General features: G+C 35.8%; 6 protein-coding genes across 7 annotated transcripts; 4 read left to right on the forward strand and 2 right to left on the reverse strand.

Moving 5' to 3' along the window:
- Positions 1 to 1110: 1110 nt before the first annotated feature.
- On the forward strand, positions 1111 to 3468 carry LOC18029423 (protein phosphatase 2C 56). The gene is made up of 4 exons (XM_006413171.2): positions 1111 to 2155; positions 2256 to 2546; positions 2685 to 2790; positions 2865 to 3468. Exons 1-4 carry the CDS (start codon positions 1592 to 1594, stop codon positions 3221 to 3223), a joined length of 1320 nt encoding a protein of 439 aa, XP_006413234.1. The 5' UTR covers positions 1111 to 1591; the 3' UTR covers positions 3224 to 3468.
- A 130-nt stretch (positions 3469 to 3598) lies between these two features.
- Positions 3599 to 5903, reverse strand: LOC18029424 (mitogen-activated protein kinase kinase 1). Of its 2 annotated transcripts, XM_024149288.1 has the most exons (9): positions 5778 to 5903; positions 5609 to 5698; positions 5231 to 5315; positions 4990 to 5124; positions 4651 to 4875; positions 4366 to 4548; positions 4051 to 4274; positions 3938 to 3983; positions 3599 to 3827 (listed from the first exon to the last, which is right to left on the reverse strand). In XM_024149288.1, exons 2-9 carry the CDS (start codon positions 5677 to 5679, stop codon positions 3729 to 3731), a joined length of 1068 nt encoding a protein of 355 aa, XP_024005056.1. In that variant the 5' UTR covers positions 5680 to 5698; positions 5778 to 5903; the 3' UTR covers positions 3599 to 3728. The 2 variants fall into 2 exon arrangements, with proteins under 2 accessions (XP_024005056.1, XP_006413236.2); XM_006413173.2 differs by lacking the exon at positions 5778 to 5903 and having other exon boundaries at positions 5609 to 5711.
- A 645-nt stretch (positions 5904 to 6548) lies between these two features.
- Positions 6549 to 8326, forward strand: LOC18029425 (60S ribosomal protein L18a-like protein). The gene is made up of 6 exons (XM_006413174.2): positions 6549 to 6772; positions 7066 to 7135; positions 7471 to 7575; positions 7652 to 7766; positions 7859 to 7976; positions 8078 to 8326. Exons 2-6 carry the CDS (start codon positions 7126 to 7128, stop codon positions 8129 to 8131), a joined length of 402 nt encoding a protein of 133 aa, XP_006413237.1. The 5' UTR covers positions 6549 to 6772; positions 7066 to 7125; the 3' UTR covers positions 8132 to 8326.
- Positions 8327 to 8538: 212 nt separating this feature from the next.
- Positions 8539 to 9213, forward strand: LOC18029426 (uncharacterized protein C12orf73 homolog). Its single transcript, XM_006413175.2, has 2 exons — positions 8539 to 8783; positions 8943 to 9213. The coding sequence occupies exons 1-2, from the start codon at positions 8658 to 8660 to the stop codon at positions 8985 to 8987; spliced, it is 171 nt and encodes a 56-aa protein (XP_006413238.1). The 5' UTR covers positions 8539 to 8657; the 3' UTR covers positions 8988 to 9213.
- A 211-nt stretch (positions 9214 to 9424) lies between these two features.
- LOC18029427 (plant intracellular Ras-group-related LRR protein 8) lies at positions 9425 to 12487 on the reverse strand. Its single transcript, XM_006413176.2, has 4 exons — positions 12161 to 12487; positions 10797 to 10966; positions 10301 to 10712; positions 9425 to 9898 (listed from the first exon to the last, which is right to left on the reverse strand). The coding sequence occupies exons 1-4, from the start codon at positions 12443 to 12445 to the stop codon at positions 9590 to 9592; spliced, it is 1176 nt and encodes a 391-aa protein (XP_006413239.1). The 5' UTR covers positions 12446 to 12487; the 3' UTR covers positions 9425 to 9589.
- Positions 12488 to 15797: 3310 nt separating this feature from the next.
- Positions 15798 to 17114, forward strand: LOC112081882 (putative nuclease HARBI1). Its single transcript, XM_024148730.1, has one exon. It carries the CDS (start codon positions 15798 to 15800, stop codon positions 17112 to 17114), a length of 1317 nt encoding a protein of 438 aa, XP_024004498.1.
- The last annotated feature ends 2944 nt before the right edge of the window (positions 17115 to 20058 follow it).

The following is a 20058-nucleotide window of genomic DNA, read 5'->3' on the forward strand; positions in this document are numbered from 1 at the left end:
ATTTTATGGTTATATGGATCTCTTTTTAAGAATCAGGATTCAAAATTCTAGTTTATTTTATTATAATTTGATAATTGATATATACATGAATAAATGAAGCGAATCTAAGTATGTTCTTCCGCTAACAGAACTAACAATGCTTTTAGTTTTAAGTTTGACCAAAAATGGTTTTCAAGATTTATAATACTCCCTCCGTTTCACAAAGAGTGTCATTCTGACATTTTTCACATAAATTAAGAAATAAGATAAAAGGTCTTTTCTACCCTTATTAATTTGCAGAAAATGATTCTTTGAATTATATTTATAATTAATTTTCTGAATTTATTGAGGTTAAAAATAGTATTTTATGTTAAAAATTACATTAAAATTCTAAAACGACATTCTTTTTGAAACAAAAAAAAAGTGTCAGAAATTTATTAGACGAATAATGAAACGATTCCCCTTAAAATTATCATTATTTAGATATTTAACCGGTAGTTTTCCATTTTTCCAGAATATCAAAACATCCAATTCTTTTCTTATCTTGTTTATATGGATAAAAATATTGTTCTTATACTGAAAATGACAGAAGTTTTAATTATTACTTTTAATATCTAAATGATATATGATGTTTGGTTTTTTTGGTCCAATGGTTAGAAGTTACGAATAAAGTTTCTATATTTCGGATTAAAACTGTGTTTACGACAAATAATTACTTATATTGTAAGCTACAAGACTTAAATCCGAATATGACACGTTATTAGTGAACGTCATCTGATAAAAATATATAAAATTCATTAAACCGATGACCTAACTAAAGTTAAAAGCTAAACATATTTCGTTTGACAAAAAGAAAGAATTAGGATATTTGGTTTCAGAAAAGTGATTCAACATTTGTATAATGTTAACAGTGGCCAATAAAGACAAGCAATAAAAAAAAAATACTACAAAATTTTGTTGCATACAAAAATTGGAAGCAAGTGTCTTTTTATGATTTTTTTAAATTTTCAAGAACGAAACATCTCCCCTTATTACAAAGAAAACAAACTAACTTTTTATTGTAATAAATAAAGATAAATATTTCTAGTATTTAAGCGATTGCTGCCTTTGCAAACCCATTTCCTCTTTTGTTCTTTCTTTCTCGTTATATCTGTGAAGAAGCCACAAGAAGTTCTTTAGAAGAAGAAAGGAGAGTCTTCTTTCAACTTTTAGGTAGTTGAATCCAGAAATGGTTTTAGTTAGAAATTAATTGAAGAGAGATATTACAGAATCTTTAAGGGGTCGTAACGAATTACCCACAATCCAGGAAACCCTGAATTGAAATTCAATTCATTAATTTCTTTTCTTTTGCTCTGTGGTGATTCTCCCGGGAAAAATTTGGGTATCTCTATCTGATTCTTGCGGTAGCCAAGGTTCCTTTTTTTGGGGGCAGTCATGGGTTTCTTGTCTGCATCGCTTCTAATAAAGTAGTTCTCTTAAATTTCTGTAGAAATCTGTCGAATTTTCATTTTTCTTCCATTAGAGCTCGTTTTATAGATCAACCATCTTTACAACAAAAAAAAAGCTCAAAGCTTTGCAAATTTCCGAGAAGTCAAGAGTTGAGATTCCATCAATGGAGGAAATATCTCCGGCGGTTGCTATACCTTTCATGCCTTTCCCCGAAACCCAGATGGAGTTCGCAGGGATCATGTTGGGTAAAGGTTATTGCAACGGCCAATACTCAACCCAAGATTCCGAGAACGGCGATTCAAGGGTTTCGTTACCGGAGACTTCGTGCTCTGTTTCTGGGTCTCATGGAGCTGAATCTAGGAAAGTTTTGTCCTCTCGGATCAATTCCCCTAACTTCAACATGAAGAAGAAATCATCGTCGTCATCGTCAGATATAGTCGCTGATATCGCCGCCGGAGGGGAGATCAACGGATCAGATGAGAGATCGACGGTTCAGAGCGAGAAGAAGATGATCAGCAGAACAGAGAGCAGGAGTCTGTTCGAATTCAAGAGTGTGCCTTTATACGGAGTGACTTCGATCTGTGGAAGAAGACCGGAGATGGAAGATGCTGTCTCCACGATACCTAGATTCCTTCAATCTCCGACTAATTCTCTGTTAGATGGTCGTTTCAATCCCCAAACAACCGCTCATTTCTTCGGTGTCTACGACGGCCATGGCGGTTCTCAGGTAAATTCAATCGACTTCCTCTGTTAAAATCCCGATTCGATCTCACACGTTGCTGCAAAAAACTGGGTTTTTGATTGATTGGGTCTTTTGGGTTTTGTAGGTAGCGAACTATTGCAGAGAGAGGATGCATCTGGCTTTAGCGGAGGAGATAGCCAAGGAGAAACCAATGCTCTGCGACGGAGACACGTGGCAGGAGAAGTGGAAGAGGGCTTTGTTCAACTCGTTCCTCCGAGTTGACTCGGAGCTCGAGTCAGTCGCACCCGAAACGGTTGGGTCAACTTCGGTGGTCGCCGTCGTCTTCTCGACTCATATCTTCGTCGCTAACTGTGGCGACTCCAGAGCCGTTCTTTGCCGCGGCAAAACCGCGCTTCCTTTATCCACTGACCACAAAGTAAGCTTTTTTCCCGGCAAAAACAGCTTGGGTCTATAGTTTGTGATAGCTTCTTGATCCCCAATTCTGTGTTCAAGATTTTGAATTTAGAGTTTCTTGTATATCCATTTCTGATGTATGTTTCTGCTATGTGTGTAGCCGGACAGAGAAGATGAAGCGGCGAGGATTGAGGCAGCCGGAGGAAAAGTGATCCAGTGGAACGGAGCTCGTGTTTTCGGTGTTCTCGCCATGTCAAGATCCATTGGTAAGCTTTGTTAGAGATTCATTGGTTCTTGAAATTAAAAACCTTTTTCTTACAAAACACATACATTACGACAGGCGATAGATACTTGAAACCGTCGATCATTCCCGATCCGGAAGTGACGGCTGTGAGGAGAGTCAAAGAAGATGACTGTCTGATACTGGCCAGTGACGGAGTTTGGGATGTAATGACGGATGAGGAAGCGTGTGAGATGGCGCGGAAGCGGATTCTGTTGTGGCACAAGAAGAACGCGGTGGCTGGAGAGGCGTCGTTGCTCACCGATGAACGGAGAAAAGAAGGGAAAGATCCGGCAGCGATGTCTGCGGCTGAGTACTTGTCGAAGCTGGCGTTGCAGAGAGGAAGCAAAGACAACATAAGTGTGGTGGTGGTTGATTTGAAGCCTCAGAGGAAATTCAAGAGCAAACCCTTGAGCTGAGGCAGAGGATCCCTTTTTCTTTATTATTTTAAAATTATTATGGGGTCTCTCAAGAAGTTAATTTGTGCTTATTTTTTTTAACTAACTTGCTACATGAGATAATGTAGCGTAAAGTGTTAAGCTCTTTGTCTTAACTCTTTAACAATATAAAAGCCCCTTGTATTTTTCCTCCCGGGCTTATTGTAATATGGGTTACAATATACATTTGTTTTTTGTCAACTTTACAATATACATACATTAAGATCTCTTGTTATTGATAAACTGTTTTAGTTTAGATATGTAGTGATATGAAACAATTATTATTTAGCTGAGTTGAATTAAGTATATCAATTAGCACTGCAGAGAGAACAAAATATAGATATAGTGATGTGAAAGTACACAGGAAAATAAGATTTTGTGGAATTGTCTCTCATAAGTCTTAACATCTCGTTAATTCGGCTTTCGTAACATCTTTTCTATTGGATATAATAAGATATGATGGTAGAAGGATTGTTCAAACTCGGTTCTAGCTATTAGCAAGAGGGGGAGTCAAAGATCCTGCGTCGGTGAAGTAAGAAGAGAGACTCGCATCCAAATCTTCAAACATGTTCACGAACTTGTGTTCCTAATCACCAGGAATAGCAACAAACAAACAAACAAACAAAAAGGTCGTTAAAAAGTGGTACGAGACAACACAAGAAGAAAAGACACAAAGAGTCTTGTATGATTACGCACCAAAAGCTCCTGTGCTGATTTTCTGTCTTTTGGATCTTTCTGTACACTACACAAGTAAAACATCAGTTAATAACATGAAAGCGTTTCCAAAATCTGTTTTTAAGTATTCTCACCATTGAGAAATGAAGGAGCAAAACTCTGGAGAAAACAGGTGGGAAGGTGCACAAGGAGGTGGGTTTTCGACAATGGTGTTCACTATCTCATACACGCTACTCCATCCCTTCATGTCTTCTGGAGGATTATAAGGGAATTTACCCGTTGCACATTCGAGCAAAACTAGTCCCAAGCTCCAAATATCGCTCTTGTTACTATACATACTTCCGCTGATTCTCTCTGGCTGCAAAATATGATAAATAATACTGGTCATTCATATAAACCCTTTATAACTTTCAAAACTGAGTTAATGCAGGTGAATGGAGGAGACTCACAGACATATAGTGGTATGTACCCACAAAGGAATTAGCAAGACTGGTCGTGCTAGACAAGATCTTGCTGACACCAAAGTCTGTGATTTTCACTTGACCTCTATGATTGATTAGCAAGTTCGAAGGCTTTAAGTCCCGATGAATGATTCGCCTCTCATGGTGAAGATAGCACAAACCTCGAAGCACCTACGCTTAGTCGAAGAAAGAGCTTAAGTCATATGTTCTCTAAGAGAAGATAAGTAGAAACCGGTAAAGAGTAGATGTTTTAAAGATTTTTGCGTAGAGTACTCGCTTGCAGATGGCAGAGAGCATGTTTTCAGGAACTTTCTCGACTTTCTTTAACAAGTCCGCAAGGGATCCACCGTCCATGAACTCCAAGATGATTGAAACAAGACCGTTATGGTAAAAAGACTGATAACATGAGACGAGATATGGACATTGCGATGACAAGTTTATTCTCAGTTCCTGAGAAATCGCTCGACATGTTGATTCTTCTGTGTTCAATTGAATGACCTGAAAATAAAACAATGCATCTTTCTTTATTTCAGCTAAAAGAAGAAAACACTCGAGAAAGAAGCAACATACATTACATAAGAGTTAAAAAAGAACACAAAAGAGAATCACGACCTTAAGAGCGAAAAACTGTTGAGTCAGTTTGTGTTTCACCAACTGAACATTACCACCGTTTCCTTTGCCAATGACTTTGATCACTTCCAGATCTGCCAAACTCAATTGGTTGTCCAATGGCACAATAGGAGGTGGCTGCAAAAACCAAAAACATCCAATTTACTCATAGAAAATAAATAAGTAAGAGAAGAGAGTGAGATCTCAATTTCAAGAAGCATGAATTCAAAAAAAACAAACTTACAGCTCCAGGTTCGGACTGAGACACGGTCTGGATTCCATCGCTGTTCACTCGAAGGTCTCCATCCGTGAACGTTCCGCTCTCTGTTCTATCCATTTTTTTTTTTCAATGTTAGAAGACTCACTGACACAAATCTATTGGTTACAATGACCATAGTGACATAATCCAATCCAATGATTTAGACAAGAAAACATTGTAGAATCACTTGTGGTATGAAAACGAATCCTAAAAATTGAGAACAGTGAACTCTGATTCCTCAAATCCTAAATTGGAAGGGCATGATCTGAAGAATAAACAAAGTAATTCACCAGAAGCATTTGCAGGTAATGCCATAAAATTGACATGTACGAAGAATCCAAAGATAGAGAGAAAGAGAGTTACAGAAATTTGGAGATGGATTCCTCAGGAGGAGGGAGACAGATGGGATTAAAGCTCAAGCTGCCTCTTTTCATGTCTGATTGGAGATCAAATCTACCAAACACAGTAACAGATAAGCACACAACAAAACAGGTCATAGATCAGAAGGATCGAGATTAGAGGAATGACGAACACTCGACGTCGTGTAGCTCATGACTATGAAGAAGAAGACGAAGACGAAAAATGGTCGTTGACTTCCCCTTGACTCATATTTCCTTTGAATTTTCTTCCTTTTTTTTATTTTTTTATTTTTTTGTTTGGTCATCAGATTTTTTTCTTGCCAAAATCATTACATTTTAACCTCCCACTTCTCAATATTCCCATTAACACTAAGAGGAGGTTAATGATGATTATTATTTTATCACATATTAGTCTTATGATTAATTTTCTTCGACGACCGGTCTTCTGATTGTGAAATCCTTTTTTATTTGCATTATTTAACAGCTTGTTGATTTTAATTATTAGTGCTAAAAATAAACAAGCTACTATCTATTTAGATTGTAATTATTAGCAATTTTGAAATAGTCTAATTATCTTTTGGAGACAGATTCAACTAATTTAAATGGGACTATCCGGTCCTGCAGTTAAAAAAGGACTATCCGATTCCAATATGAGATCATGATGGAGAATTCAACAACATGATATAACGTGTAAAAGAAATATTGAATTAATGAAAACACCGTCGTAAAAAAAACATTTGGAAAATAAAAGTTTCTTTTGGTGAAAGGTAAATGAAGTAATGAACTTCCAAAAGTAATTGATTTAAACAAGAGAAGCTATAATTGGAAAATAATCACGACTGCAAAATACGAGTGATAAATACATAAACCAACAACTAAACCAGAATGGTAATTGCTTATGAAACTCTTAAAATAATTTAGCAAAATAGAAAAGAGACAATTTGCTTTAGGCAAACGAAAAGGACTCTCCCTGAGACAGACTTGAGACTTTAATTTTTCTTCTTCCGCTCTCTCCGCATCGTTTAACGCTTACGAAGTTGAAGTTGAAGCAGTAGAAGACGACGACGACGACGACGACTTGCTCCTTTTAGATTCCTTGATTTGAGATTCATCTCCCTCTTCTATTGCAATCAATCTATCCTCGAATTTCTGCTCGAGAAATTATCTGGTGAGCTATCTCCGTCGTTTTCCCTTTTACTTCACCTTGGATCGTTCAACTGATGGATTTCAAGTGCTATTTCGTAGATTTCTAGTTTTAAACTCTTTTCAATTTGAGAGAAATCATCTGATCCGGACTCTGGCTTTTCCATGCTTCTATTTCGTTGATTTCAATTTTCTCGTGGGTTTGGTCTCTGCTAGTGTTTCGCTCGAAGCTTCTGTGTTTTGTAGCCTTTGTTCGATTGGATTCACCACTCATGGTTTCTTTCTGAAATTTACACTGTTTTTGTGGTTTTGCTGCAGGCAAATTTGAAGATCTTGTGCGTCACAAAACTCATAAACGCTCCGATTAGTAAAAAACGCATGGCGGAAAGTAATCATCTTCTTTCCTCTATGTCTTGTGATCAAATTAGTCATCTTACGTTATGCACTTTGGTAGTTCCTGTTAGCAGAACAGAGGATCACCGAATTATCAGCCAAATCTAGGAACAAAGTAGTTTACTAGCTGTGAGTGATTGCTCACGAACAGTCTAAGATCATGAAATTCTGATTTCTACATTCAAAATATGATTTTTCGAACACTAGACATGGTTTTGAGAAGTGCCCCTTCTCATCTCCAAGTGATTTCCAAGAAGAATCTAACAATATAGTTTTATGAGTTTTCCACCTCTTTGGTTTACTCTATCTATTGAATTTTTCTATTTCCAGGTGTTAAGGAGCGTGGAGATGGAAGTGCCGAATTGGTAAAATCCATGGATGATAAGCATCCCAGTCTCATGAGACCAGCTGCTAGATATTACTCTGCAATTAAAGGTAACTCTTTTAAGATGTAACCTTTAAGTCTGTTCATTTGTGGAACTCATGCACTGACACTGGCTCTGTATGATAGATGCTATGGTTTTTGGGAAAGGAAGATATACGCTTGTTAAAGACGTGGATGATGTGGAAAATGGAGCGTATGACAAACCTCTTCCATGCTTTGGTTGCGGAATCGGATGGTTCTCGTGAGTAGAAATTTTTGTTTTTCGTGGAGTTAAGTCCCACTTTAGCTTCGCTGTATCCAATAATGATGTACATGCTATCTCTCCTTCTACAGCTTTCTCCTTGGTTTTATGTTCCCTTTCTTGTGGTACTATGCGACATTTCTCTATTTCGGAAACTACTACCGCAAGGATCCTAGAGAAAGAGCCGGCCTTGCTGCTTCCGCAATCACTGTAACGACCATATCTCTCTTTCTCTTCACTTGTGTATAAGCTTTCCTGTATGTATGAGCTTCAGGTAGGTGAAATGATGTTGAAATCTGGTGATGTTGCAGGCGATGGGATTCTCGCTCTTGCTACTGGTGATTATAGTTTTCAGGTGGTTTTAATGGGTTCTCACGTATACACCATATATACATGTATAATCATGAACCTGTTCTTGTCAAAGGATTAAGGAAGAGGGACTTAGATATTTGACTGTACATTCAATATAAACCCGAAATACAGATACTATCTAAAGCTCTGTATCATATATACTTCTCACAATCGTACAAAGTAACAGAAAATAAAAAGAATTGAATAAATTGTCGTTTCTTTATTGAGCATCTGATATGAATGTTTATTTATTTATTTTTATTTTTTTGGTCTTGCCCTGGTAAGTGGTAAGTGTTAACTTTGGTAGAGCACAAAAGAAACTCGAATACATTTAATAAGGAGTATTAAACACATTTTAGCGCAATTTTTATTTATTTATTTATTTAAAAAGCATGAATAAATCTGATTAGAACAAAACATGTGAAGGGTTCGCGTCACGACTGTTGTTAACTTATTCCTGATTGGCCCAAAGCGTAAAGAGCTTCGTTTATATTACGGAAAGTGTACGGTCGTAGTCGCTCGAAGAAGAGACAAAAAAAGATGAACAAAAAATTTGGAGGGAAGATGCCGACGGGAACTCCGTCTCTAGCGTTATCCACCGTCGTCGTGGTAGCCTCTCTGCTCGCCGGAGCCTCCGTCGTCCACAATTTATACAAGCCAGATCTCGTAAGTTTTCTTCTTTTAAAACGCATCTAAAGTGTTCGATGAAATGTCTAGCTAAACCAAAATTTGTTTCTTTTATAACTTCTCAGCAATATGATTATAAATCCGTGGAGAGATGATCTGATATCCATTTCTCTTTCTTTTTTTAACCTTCGTATGCAGACATTACCTCAGATCGAAAGTGATGAAACAGACAAGAAGGATTAATCTGGAAACAAAGATTAAACATTTTTTTCTTTTCTGTTTTGTTGTCTTTTCTGTTTAATGAAACTTCTTGTTTGTGATTCCTCAAACTCCTCCAGGCTCCAGGGTTTGGTTTATGTCCTAAAACGAATAAACGTATGCGTTATGTATGGATAAGTCCTCTCACTGTCAGTACTTTTGTGATCTATCCAAGTATGTGATTGCATATTTGCAATTTACATGGCTAATTGGCTATTCCCCAACACTGTCTAGCTATTACAGATTTATACACTATATAGATTGATCTTAATTAGACCTAGATAGAGAAAGGATTATACTAATTAGGTACTGTGAATACTGAATAGTACAACTGATACTTTCAAAATACGATCTTACATTACATATGTACATGAACCAAACTGTAAGTCTATGCAATAATTTACAAATGGGTTCAACAAAAATTGAATTCAATCACAAAAGTCTATATGATACAGAGAAAAGAACGCTATGTGCGGGAAAAAAGAAAAAAAAAAAACATACAGTACAAGGGAATAACGCTGCATGCAAAAAAAAAAAAAAAATGTGAATGACGATAAACAAAAAAAACAGAAGTAACCTAACTAATACTACCTTGGAGGAGAGAAATACGCGGAGAATGGAGACAAGAGGCGTCGCGGGTTGAAGAGAGACACGTGTCGAGGGGAGGCGATTCCGTCGATCTGGCGGTAATCGGAGACGTTGATGAAGCCTTCCCTCTCGTCTCCACGGCGGTTACCGCCGGGACTCCTCGCCGGAGATGAGCTCAGGCCGTTAAAGGTCTTGTATTTGACGATCTTACCAATGCCCCACAACTTTTTCTTCATCGGAGTCTTCTTATAAGACTCTGTCATCTTCTCGCTCATGTACCGCTTCACTGCTTCCAAACCCTGTTCCACCTGTTGTAAGAGATCATCAAAACATAAACTACTACAGAACAAATTCTTATTAAAAAAAAAAAATTATAAGAGAAGGTTTTTTTTATTGATCTATTCACGTCTCTCAAATTTCTTGTATAGTTGTATATATCATGTTTATAAAAGGATGGTCTTAGCATTAACATATACAAAACTGAACAGATATTTTCAAATAAATATCATACTTGCGTTGCTTAGTTAACACACTATCGATCATAATGCTTGCGAAACAAGTTATGATCCGTATTGTATTATTTTCTGTTGAATGTAATTTATTTACTAAACAAGAATTTTAAATAGGTTATGTTACGAGACTATGACATGCATGTAGCGTATAGTGGTTTGTATAATAGTAAATAAGATTAATAATCAAATTGTACATACCACTTCAAAAGGAGGGGAGACGAGGGGATTGCCCTCGACGGAGAGCTTCTGAATCCGGCGGAGACAGCCGATGGAGTCCGGTAAAACGGTAATTCCGTTATAACTAACGTCAAGCTCCACGAGAGATATCAATAACCCAATGGAGTAAGGCAAAACCGTCAAGTGCTGGAAGTTCTGGCTAACGTTAAGGACCTGAAGGTTCACGAGGTTCTCTAGATCATCCGGGAGAGACCCAATGCGGTTAAGCCGCGCGTCGAGCACACGTAGCGACGTCATGTGGCCAAGGGAGTGTGGTAACAAGACAAGCTTGTTCGAGTTGACTGAGAGCTTTGTCAGATTCGTTAGCTCGAACCCTAACGTGTCTGGAAGCCTCGTCAGCTCGTTGAAGTTGGCGTTTAGCTCTTCCAATGATCTGCGCGTTTTGTTTTGCGTTTAGCGTTTTTCGTACATGTATATATAATTAAGAGAATTATTGGATGCGAGGAAAGGAACTTACTTGCAATCTTCGATAGTTTTGGGGAGAAATTGGATATAATTTCCGGAGACATTAAGAATCTTAAGCTTGGAAAGACATCCAATGGAGTTGGGAAGAGATTTGAGCTGATTTGAGTGCAAATCCAATGCCCACAAGTTTAACATTCTTGCTACTAGAGATTCTGGAATTTGCTGCATTATAAACTAAATAAATGAGTGATACAGTTTGAAGTGGTCCAAAGAAAAAGTTTTAAGTAATTGCCATGTACATAAAATAAGGTTAGGATATAATGATGAAGCACTAATCCGAACGCTACATATATTGTCGGATAAATTATGTTTTTGACAGCTATTGTCGGATAAATTATGTATAGAGTAGATGTACTTGTACATGAAGTACAATTTTTATCTTATATTTATGTATAATTTTTTTTTTCATTTTCAGATGGACATTCAGTACATAACATAGTAGTAATATTTTTTTGGCATTTGGGACATTCAGACTCCCTGCTTCCATGTAGTGACGACCAACATTTCTTATATACCTAAAGAGGAAAAAATAATTTGGTATAATTTAAATCTAAATTAAATGTATCAAGACCATATTTATTGATAACGGGTATTTCTCTACACATGCAATCATGCTAGTGGAAGAAGACAGATTCAATATAGCAGAGTCAACGAGAGGGGTAAATGTTAAGATCAGGCTGATCTGCTCATATTTATGAATAGTTAATGTAGCAGTTATGTAACGAAAAAAGGTAACACTTTCAAACAAAAAAAAACGGACACTTGTGGCTCAATTGCTAACGCACCCAGACGTCTAGTAAATAAGAACGAATATGCTTTCTAAGGTTCGCGTTTACCAAAAGAGAAAGGGTTCAGATAAATGTTTGTAATTCATATTTACACACACCTATATTATATATGCAAGTAGGGATGATTTTAAATTTCTGCAAAATTTTGTTTTTATGTCCAACTTCTGGTAAGGTTTGTTTAATCCGTATACCGTTTGTCTTGTTATACATAATAGAAAAATTAATATTTTATCTTTCCTCAAACAAAAACAAAACAGGAAGTGACAAAAACCACAAATTAAGGAATACAGCGAATCATGCATATGCAAGAGGGCTTCATTTTCTCTACGATCTTTATAATTTCTTTACTTATTAGTTAGAAACACTCGAATCTCTACCAAAAACATAAAATAAAATAATAAAAATTAGGTTTTAATGTTTTGATTCTTTTGATCTTTTGAATAGTTTTATAGTGACAAAATGCCTATTTTGGTAAGAAAAAATAACTCATTTTCACGATATTTTAGTAAAAAATGTGTAATTATGGTTGATAAAATTCAGAAGTGATCCAACTTATATAAGTATGAACCTGAATATTGTTGTTGGAGAGATCAAGTTTCGAGATTGAAGCTAAGTTGATAGAAGAGGCTGAGAGAGAAGCCAAGGACATGCCGCTCAGATCGAGAGTCTTGATGATATTCCGGCGGCAATCTCCTTCTCCAGCCGCCACCGTCGCACCGCCATCAATGGCGGCCGGCACACTTCTCCTCGTCGTTTTCTTCCGTGGAGTATTGATTGGTCCCATCTTATTGAAATTCTTCATCATCGCGGTTGTTGTCATTGTCATCTGATTCATCTGCTCGTAACCCATCATATCTTCCTATGTGTATGTGCATATATATATACACACAAAGTATAAGCCACGAAGCTAGAAAGCTAAGAGGAAAGAGAAGAGAGAGGTTATGAAATATGAAGATGTGTTGTAAGTTAGTTGAAAATGAATCGTACTTATTTATAGTAAAGATATTGTAGAGAGAGAGTTGAAGATTGAAATGGAGGATATGTACGGATGATAAGAGAGGGCGTTGAAAAGTTGAAATTCTCTCCCTCTGGATTTTTGTTTATGTTTTTGATGTTGTAGTATATCACACTATCTTTTTACCTTGGCTCTATATATTTTGATATCTAATTTAATACTTTTTCTCCCTATTGAAAACAAGAAACAAGGATGTTTCATATAATATGATGTTTATTTTAATCTTATATGCTTATATTCACGAATTTTTGTTATTAATATAATTATTACATGAAAATCGCAATGATTTTTTTTTTTGTTAAAGAATCGCAATGATATTTCGGAATAACTGGCATTTAAAGAGATTTTCCAAATTGATAACTATTTTCGTTGATGATCAGCCTATAAGAAAAAGTATATATGACAACCCACCTATGAATTTAGGTACTGATATCTTTCAAAAAAAAAAAAAAAAAAAATATATATATATATAGGTACTGGTATAATTCATGTACGAGTCGACACAAAACGTAAAGTTAAAGGATATGTTAGGACGATTTTTGTTAGAGATTTGTCATCTATTTTTACGACATTATAATACGTATTGTTCTGAGATTTTTCAATATATTAAACTACTAAGACCAAGTCCAACGCAAGGATGGAAGGGGTTTATAGCAAGGGTTCAAAACAATATTTGGGCTTATTTTAATCAGTTGAGCCCATTTTTTGCTTGAACCGATCTTAATATTAGAGTTTGCAGAACCTGTTATTGATGGGGTTCAAGAGTGACGTGGCGCTGGCTAATTGGTTTGAACAATTTTTTTTTTGGGAAAACCTTTTGGGGTCTTTGTTTGGTCGAGACAAATCGACACTTCTTCGAAAAACTCTATTTCTCTTCCTCTCTTCCGCAAAACTTCGCCAAGTGATTTCGCCGACGTTTTTTAACCAAATCGGAGAGTTCTGCTTCGAAATCGGAGAGGATTCAGGTGTTTAAAGTCTCTTGAAACGCCAACGATTTGTTTAAGGTATGTATTCGAGTCGAATAGAACTTGATTTGGAGAAATTAGGGTTTTCGCAAATTGGGGATAAATTTCAGTTCCACTAAAATCGGTCTTCCGAGATCGTTTAGGGTAATTAGAACCTGCAAACCTGTATTTTTGATTTGATATGTTAAACGATTTCATGGTTAAGATGTGAAGCAATTTCAAAAAATCATCTAACATCTGGGTTGTCGGATTTATGGATTTAGCGAATGGTTTTGGTTTGATTAGTGGATTTAGCAAGCTGTATCATCTGTTAAATGATGATTTGAACATGGATTTGGGATTTACCGAGTGATTTCATGTGTTAACCGATGCTCATTTGATTTAGCTTGTAGTCATTGATTTCTTTGACATTAGGTTGGCTTATGTAACAAGAACATGCTTTATCTGTTATGTAACAAGAACATGCTTTCCTTAGAGAATATATAAGCTAGTATTTACAGCCATTTCCTTTGTCTTTAAGTAGGTTTTTTCTAAACCCAGCTACTCTCTAAGTTTTAGTTAACTCTGTTGTATTAAAAAGTCTTGTAAGCTATGCTATGTAGTCTCGAAGAACTGTTGTTTAACTTTTGGTAATGAGGCAATGTTATGGTTAGTATTGGTTCCATATTGTTATTGGTTTCGTGTTGCATCTGCGGTTTGGTTCTTGGGCATCTGTTTCTAGTTTCATTTCCCTTTTGCAGATTAGATTGACTGTACTTGTATTAATGCTATTCATTTTTTTAATTGCTTTGAGGTGAATTGGAGTAAATTGTGGCGTAATGAAAGTAACTACCAGAAGTTGGTTCACGTCTGCTTCGTATTTAAGGTTAGTCTTCAATCTGTAGTTATGTGTATGACTTGTTAATAAGTTTTAAGGGTTAAGGTCTTGTCATTACCATAAATGTTTGTTTGGTGAGTAGTTAAGTGTCTGTTATTATTGCCGTGACAGTTTGCTGGTTAGAGTAGGTTAGCGAGTTAATGGTAGTTAAAGTTAATAAGATTTCCCTCTATAAAAAACACAAAACAAACCAAAACACACAACAGAAAACAAAACTTGAATAAACCTAACTTAAAAAGTTCTTCCAAGTTCTTCCTTCTAAACCCTTCTTTGTTAACGTTTTTAAGTTCTTCTTTCTAAACTTCTTCCTTGAATACCCTTTTCTCTTTTTAATCCTTTACACAAAGATGGATTCCACAAACCCTGCCTTGACTGGTTTTGTTAACCTACTAACCAGTCAACAAGAAAACCAATACACTTTCCCAACAACCATCGAGCTTGGATCAGCCGAACCTAGGTTTAGCCAGTTTACACTTGAAGAACAAAATCAATGTGGGAAATGAAGAGACTGGACTTAGACCTGAAAGACAAAATTTCGAAGAGGAGATTGCTTGACAGACTTCTCGTAAAAACTGAACCACTGACTGACAAAGAATTGGCTTTGAAAGACATACTCATTAGCGAGATGTTGTAGAACTTTGTCTGTTTTACTTGTTTTCAATATGTGTACTTGTTTTTGTTTGTCTTTGTGCTATGTTGCTGAATTAGGTGTTCATGTACTTCGTATTTGTTCTTGTTCTATGCCATAATGAATTTTTTGTTTGAGTGTGTACTTTGTTGTATTAGATTTAATTTGTGTTTGTTGTACTTGTTGTTATTCAATGGCTTTGTACTTTGCAGATATTTATGGAGAGTCATCGAATACAAAGCTTCTTTTGTTTGTGGAGTAGAAACTCCAGCTTTTGGTGTTTTGCAGAGGCATCGCTCACGGGTGTTTTGCAGTGGAGAGGCATCGCTCACGGGTGTTAAACTTGTGGAGTAGAAGCTCCAGCTTTTGGTGTTTTGCAGAGTCGTGGAATCTATACAAAGCTTCTTTTGTTTTCATTTGTCACGGGCTTTTCTATCTTTTGTAACTTGTATTTTTTGTAACTTGTCATTTCTGTAACGTGTAGTTTCTAATCCACACAATATCAGGGATTGTAAGCCACAAAAAGTTCACCACTTCTCTTATTTATACGATCATTGGTGCTCTTCAAACACACACTCTCTTCTTCTTGTTTCTTATCTTCCACCCAAATTTTCAACTTTTATTCAGACGCAAACTATCTTCTTCTTGTTTCTTATCTAAACCCAAACTTGTTTCTTATCTAAACCCAAATTTTCAAGTTTTATTCAAACACAATACACTATGGCATCTTCATCAAATGATCCATTCGACACTAATCTTGACCAACGTTTTGATGATCTTTTTGATGATTTTTTTGATCAGCAATTTGATGAAACGTTTTACCGTGTTATGGAGCAGCAAGCAACAAGAAAACCCAAGAAGAAGCGGGCATATATTGAAAGAGAACGGGAAGAAGGGCACAACCGGTTGTGGAATGATTATTTTCGTGACGATGCCACATATCCGGCTTATACATTTCGACGTCGATTTAGGATGGCCAAACCGTTGTTCATGTACATTGTTGAACGTCTTTCCACAGAAATCCCATTTTTTAAACAAAAAAGAGATGCTGTGGGAAGATTCAGTCTCTCCGGACTACAAAAGTGCACGGCAGCTATTCGAATCATGGCCTACGGTTGTGCGGCAGACGCTGTTGATGAATACCTTCGCCTTGGAGCCAGTACGGCAATTTCCTGCTTGGAAAATTTCACAGAAGGCATAATACAGTTATTTGGAGATGAATACCTAAGGAGACCAACACCGGACGATCTTCAAAGGCTACTCAATATGGGCGAGAGGCGCGGGTTTCCCGGGATGATAGGAAGCATTGACTGTATGCATTGGGAGTGGAAGAATTGTCCTACAGCCTGGAAAGGTCAGTATACCCGTGGTTCTGGAAAACCGACCATTGTCTTAGAAGCAGTAGCATCTGAAGATCTATGGATTTGGCACGCTTTCTTTGGACCTCCAGGTACTCTAAACGACCTTAATGTTCTTGATCGGTCTCCCGTATTTGATGATGTTTTACAAGGGAAAGCTCCTAAGGTGAATTACATGGTCAACGATCACCAATATCATTTGACGTACTACCTCACAGATGGAATTTATCCCAGATGGGCAACTTTTGTCAAATCCATTCCGCTTCCACAAGATGAAAAATCAAGGTGTTTTGCTAAACGTCAAGAATCTGTCCGTAAAGATGTTGAACGTGCTTTTGGAGTCCTCCAAGCGCGCTTTGCGATCGTCAGAAATCCAGCGCTTGTTTGGGATAAAGAAAAAATCGGAAAGATTATGCGGGCATGCATCATATTGCACAATATGATAGTGGAAAACGAACGAGGAACCTATACCCAGTTCAATCTTGCAGATTTTGAACAAGTCGACGCTAGCAGGACTTCACATGTGGATAGGACATATTCAACATATATGCCTACAAATATTTTAAACTTGATCGGGAACCGGAAAAAAGTTCGTGATAAGGAAATACATCAACGTTTGAAAGACGATCTGGTAGAACATATTTGGAACAAATTTGGGAACTCCGAGGATTATGACTAAATCATTTTATGTATTCAATATTTGTATTTTGTATTTTAAAATGTTCTTGTCATGAATAATAATTTGGTTTGTAATCATATATATGTATGTTACAAATTTAAATTTTGTTATAATTTTTAATAAAAAAATAATATTATTTTATTTTCATGAACCTTATTACAGGTTCCAGGAACCATAAAAAAAAAGAGAAGTTCTTAACTTCTAAACTTCCACAAAAATATTACTAAAAAATCGCTTAGAACCCCTGTATGAGGTTTAGGGTTGAACATGCTCTAATATGTCATGATATATGTACGAGAAATACATTGAAATAATATAAAAAATATGTCCGAGAACGAGATGGAAAGTGAAGGTACGGTCCCGTATAGCTGTTTTGCCATGTCAGCAATTGGAATAAGTCAACTTTTCAAAAGGGTGGACTTTTTATCGTTATTTTTTCATTTGGGTACCCGCGAATCTCGCAAGTCGCCACCCGATTTTCTTCTTTTTGTTTAAAAGCTAGTATACATTAAGAAGAGGAACAAAAATCATATCTAAAGTGGTTTTCTTTGCACCGTCTAATGTGTTTTTTTATTTGTCATTTTAGTAAACTAGGCGGTTTGTAGAATATTATAATAAAAAAATCTATATATTTGATTGATTAAACATGTAATTTGGGAGTTTTTTTTGGGAGTTGTTCAAAGTCCATGTCGCACGATTCTGGTTTCTGGATTAATGTACATACGCAAAGAGAGAGAGAGAAACATTTTTTGAGGATATAGAGAAGATTTTGGCAGAAATTTGGCCGATCTTAGGATAATAGGAGATATTTGGCTTATTAATAATTTGTGGACAGCTTTCGTTCAACGATTACGCACCTGCCTACATGACTACATCGGCTACGACTACACGAACACAAAGCAAATACATGGATATTTACACCGTCTACATTATTCCACATACACATACTAACCTACATATATAATCTCCAAAAAAATGCGTACAGTTCACTTGACTTGACCGTCTATAACTATGCGTACATGAATATACATTATCCATTTGATCGTCCACACACAATTGTTAATAAACAAAAACAAATGCAAATATGCATTTTGTAGTCAACTCTACTTCTTTCCTTTTTTCTGTTTACGAACTCCAGTTGATCATTTTCTCAATTTTTGGCAGGGAGATAACACCCTCTTTACTTTCTACGTAATTGCTTTCTTTTAAACTCCTCAGACTTCAGCTTTGAAAAGTTTTTGACGTCTACAATACTAGCCTCTATCTAATTTTTCTAATATGCATAACAAAAGGTTCTCTCACAACCGGTTATTTTAGATTTTGGCAACATATTTGATACTAGTTTATTGCACTTTTTTTTTTTTTCTCAAATCATTAGATTGCATTATCTACAAATTGATTATATTATTGGCTCATACGTCAACGTAAAACAGGGTAAATACTAACTGAACATAATAATATTCTTCTCTTTTAATGTATTTGTGAATTCCATAATTCAAGTTTTGTAAATAATATATCGTTTCAACTACTAGACTTGATGACTTTTTATGGTATTATTATATAAAAATATAAATCTATAAACTTTATCCCAAAAATATATCTGTCCTAAATATTAGAAAAACAAACGTAGTACACTATATAATATATATGGCGGTTTATGTTTTCGGTTGAAGATTATCTTCTTATCTGTTGGTGGAAAAAACAAATCTTCTTATCTTTATTTGTCTTTGTGAATTACGTCAAATAAAGTCATAGTATGACCTCATATTCTATTTTCAAAAGGGAAATATGGTATTTTCAGAACCTTATCGTATATATATTTAAAACTTTGAATTACACATAATTTAGCAAGTTGTTTGTTTTCTTTGTCAATCAGAAATCTTTCAATTGATCATATTTTTCGGATGCAAATGCTATGTAAAATAAATGGGATGATTCGCAAACTGATTGGGACTAAAATTCTCATTTAAATATCATAAAATTGAACAGAAAATGTAAAGGAAAATAATCTGATAATATTTTTTATTGAATTTCTACTCTCCACTAGCTAGTGTTATTAGCGGAAAGAGTGATTAGCCTTTCTCTGGTCGACCTCCTTCTCTTGAGAGACGCACCCCAATATTTAGACCCAATCATGGACATTAACGTGCCTATGAATGCTGAGTTTTTTTTTCTTTCTCAAGTGTATATTAAAACTGATGTTTGTGTAGAACACAAAAAGCAGTTAAATGGGTTTAGGTGCAAGCGCCCACAGACTTTGCCGCTCGGCAAATTATGAGCACATGGGAAAGCTCCATTAAGTTGTTTTTTTGTTCGCAATTATTGTTTGTTGTGCCTATCGGAAAACACTTTTTTCTTTACCTAATTATTTAATAAAAATTTCGCCATTTGTTCTTATTCAATAATGATCCAATTGAATTTGAACCGCAATGTGTTCCTCCTCGAGAAGATTCCAATTAAAATACGTGACATATGTTTCTTTAACCGCTACGTACGGAAGTTGACCGTAAGTTTTAAATATGTACGAGCGTTTATAATATTTGATAGGAGAGAAAGCTTATATATTTAGAATGCATATTCTAGGCTTATAACTAAGCTGTTTATCTGTTCTATTAGTCCATACTAGTTAATTCATTAATTACTCGTTGGTTATTGCTAGTTGCAACTTTGCGAGTATATTTTGCTTGTAAGACACACCTACCCACAATATCTTCTAGCCATTGCTTTCTCCTCCAATTAATTTACTCCATAAAATATCTTAATTTTATACCATCTAAATATATGATTAACCACTTGACAACAATGTTAAACTTAAAGAAACTATTTTGAATTTAAAACGGTATTGATTACGCAAAACAGATATTCTGTTTATTTGACCGATACATTCTCTTCTATAAGAAAATCTGTTTCCAGCAAAAAAAAGAAAAGAAAATTCTGTATTTCG

The sequence above is a fragment of the Eutrema salsugineum genome, unplaced genomic scaffold, assembly GCF_000478725.1.
Source record: "Eutrema salsugineum unplaced genomic scaffold, Eutsalg1_0 scaffold_1, whole genome shotgun sequence".
Taxonomy (NCBI): Eukaryota; Viridiplantae; Streptophyta; class Magnoliopsida; order Brassicales; family Brassicaceae; genus Eutrema; species Eutrema salsugineum.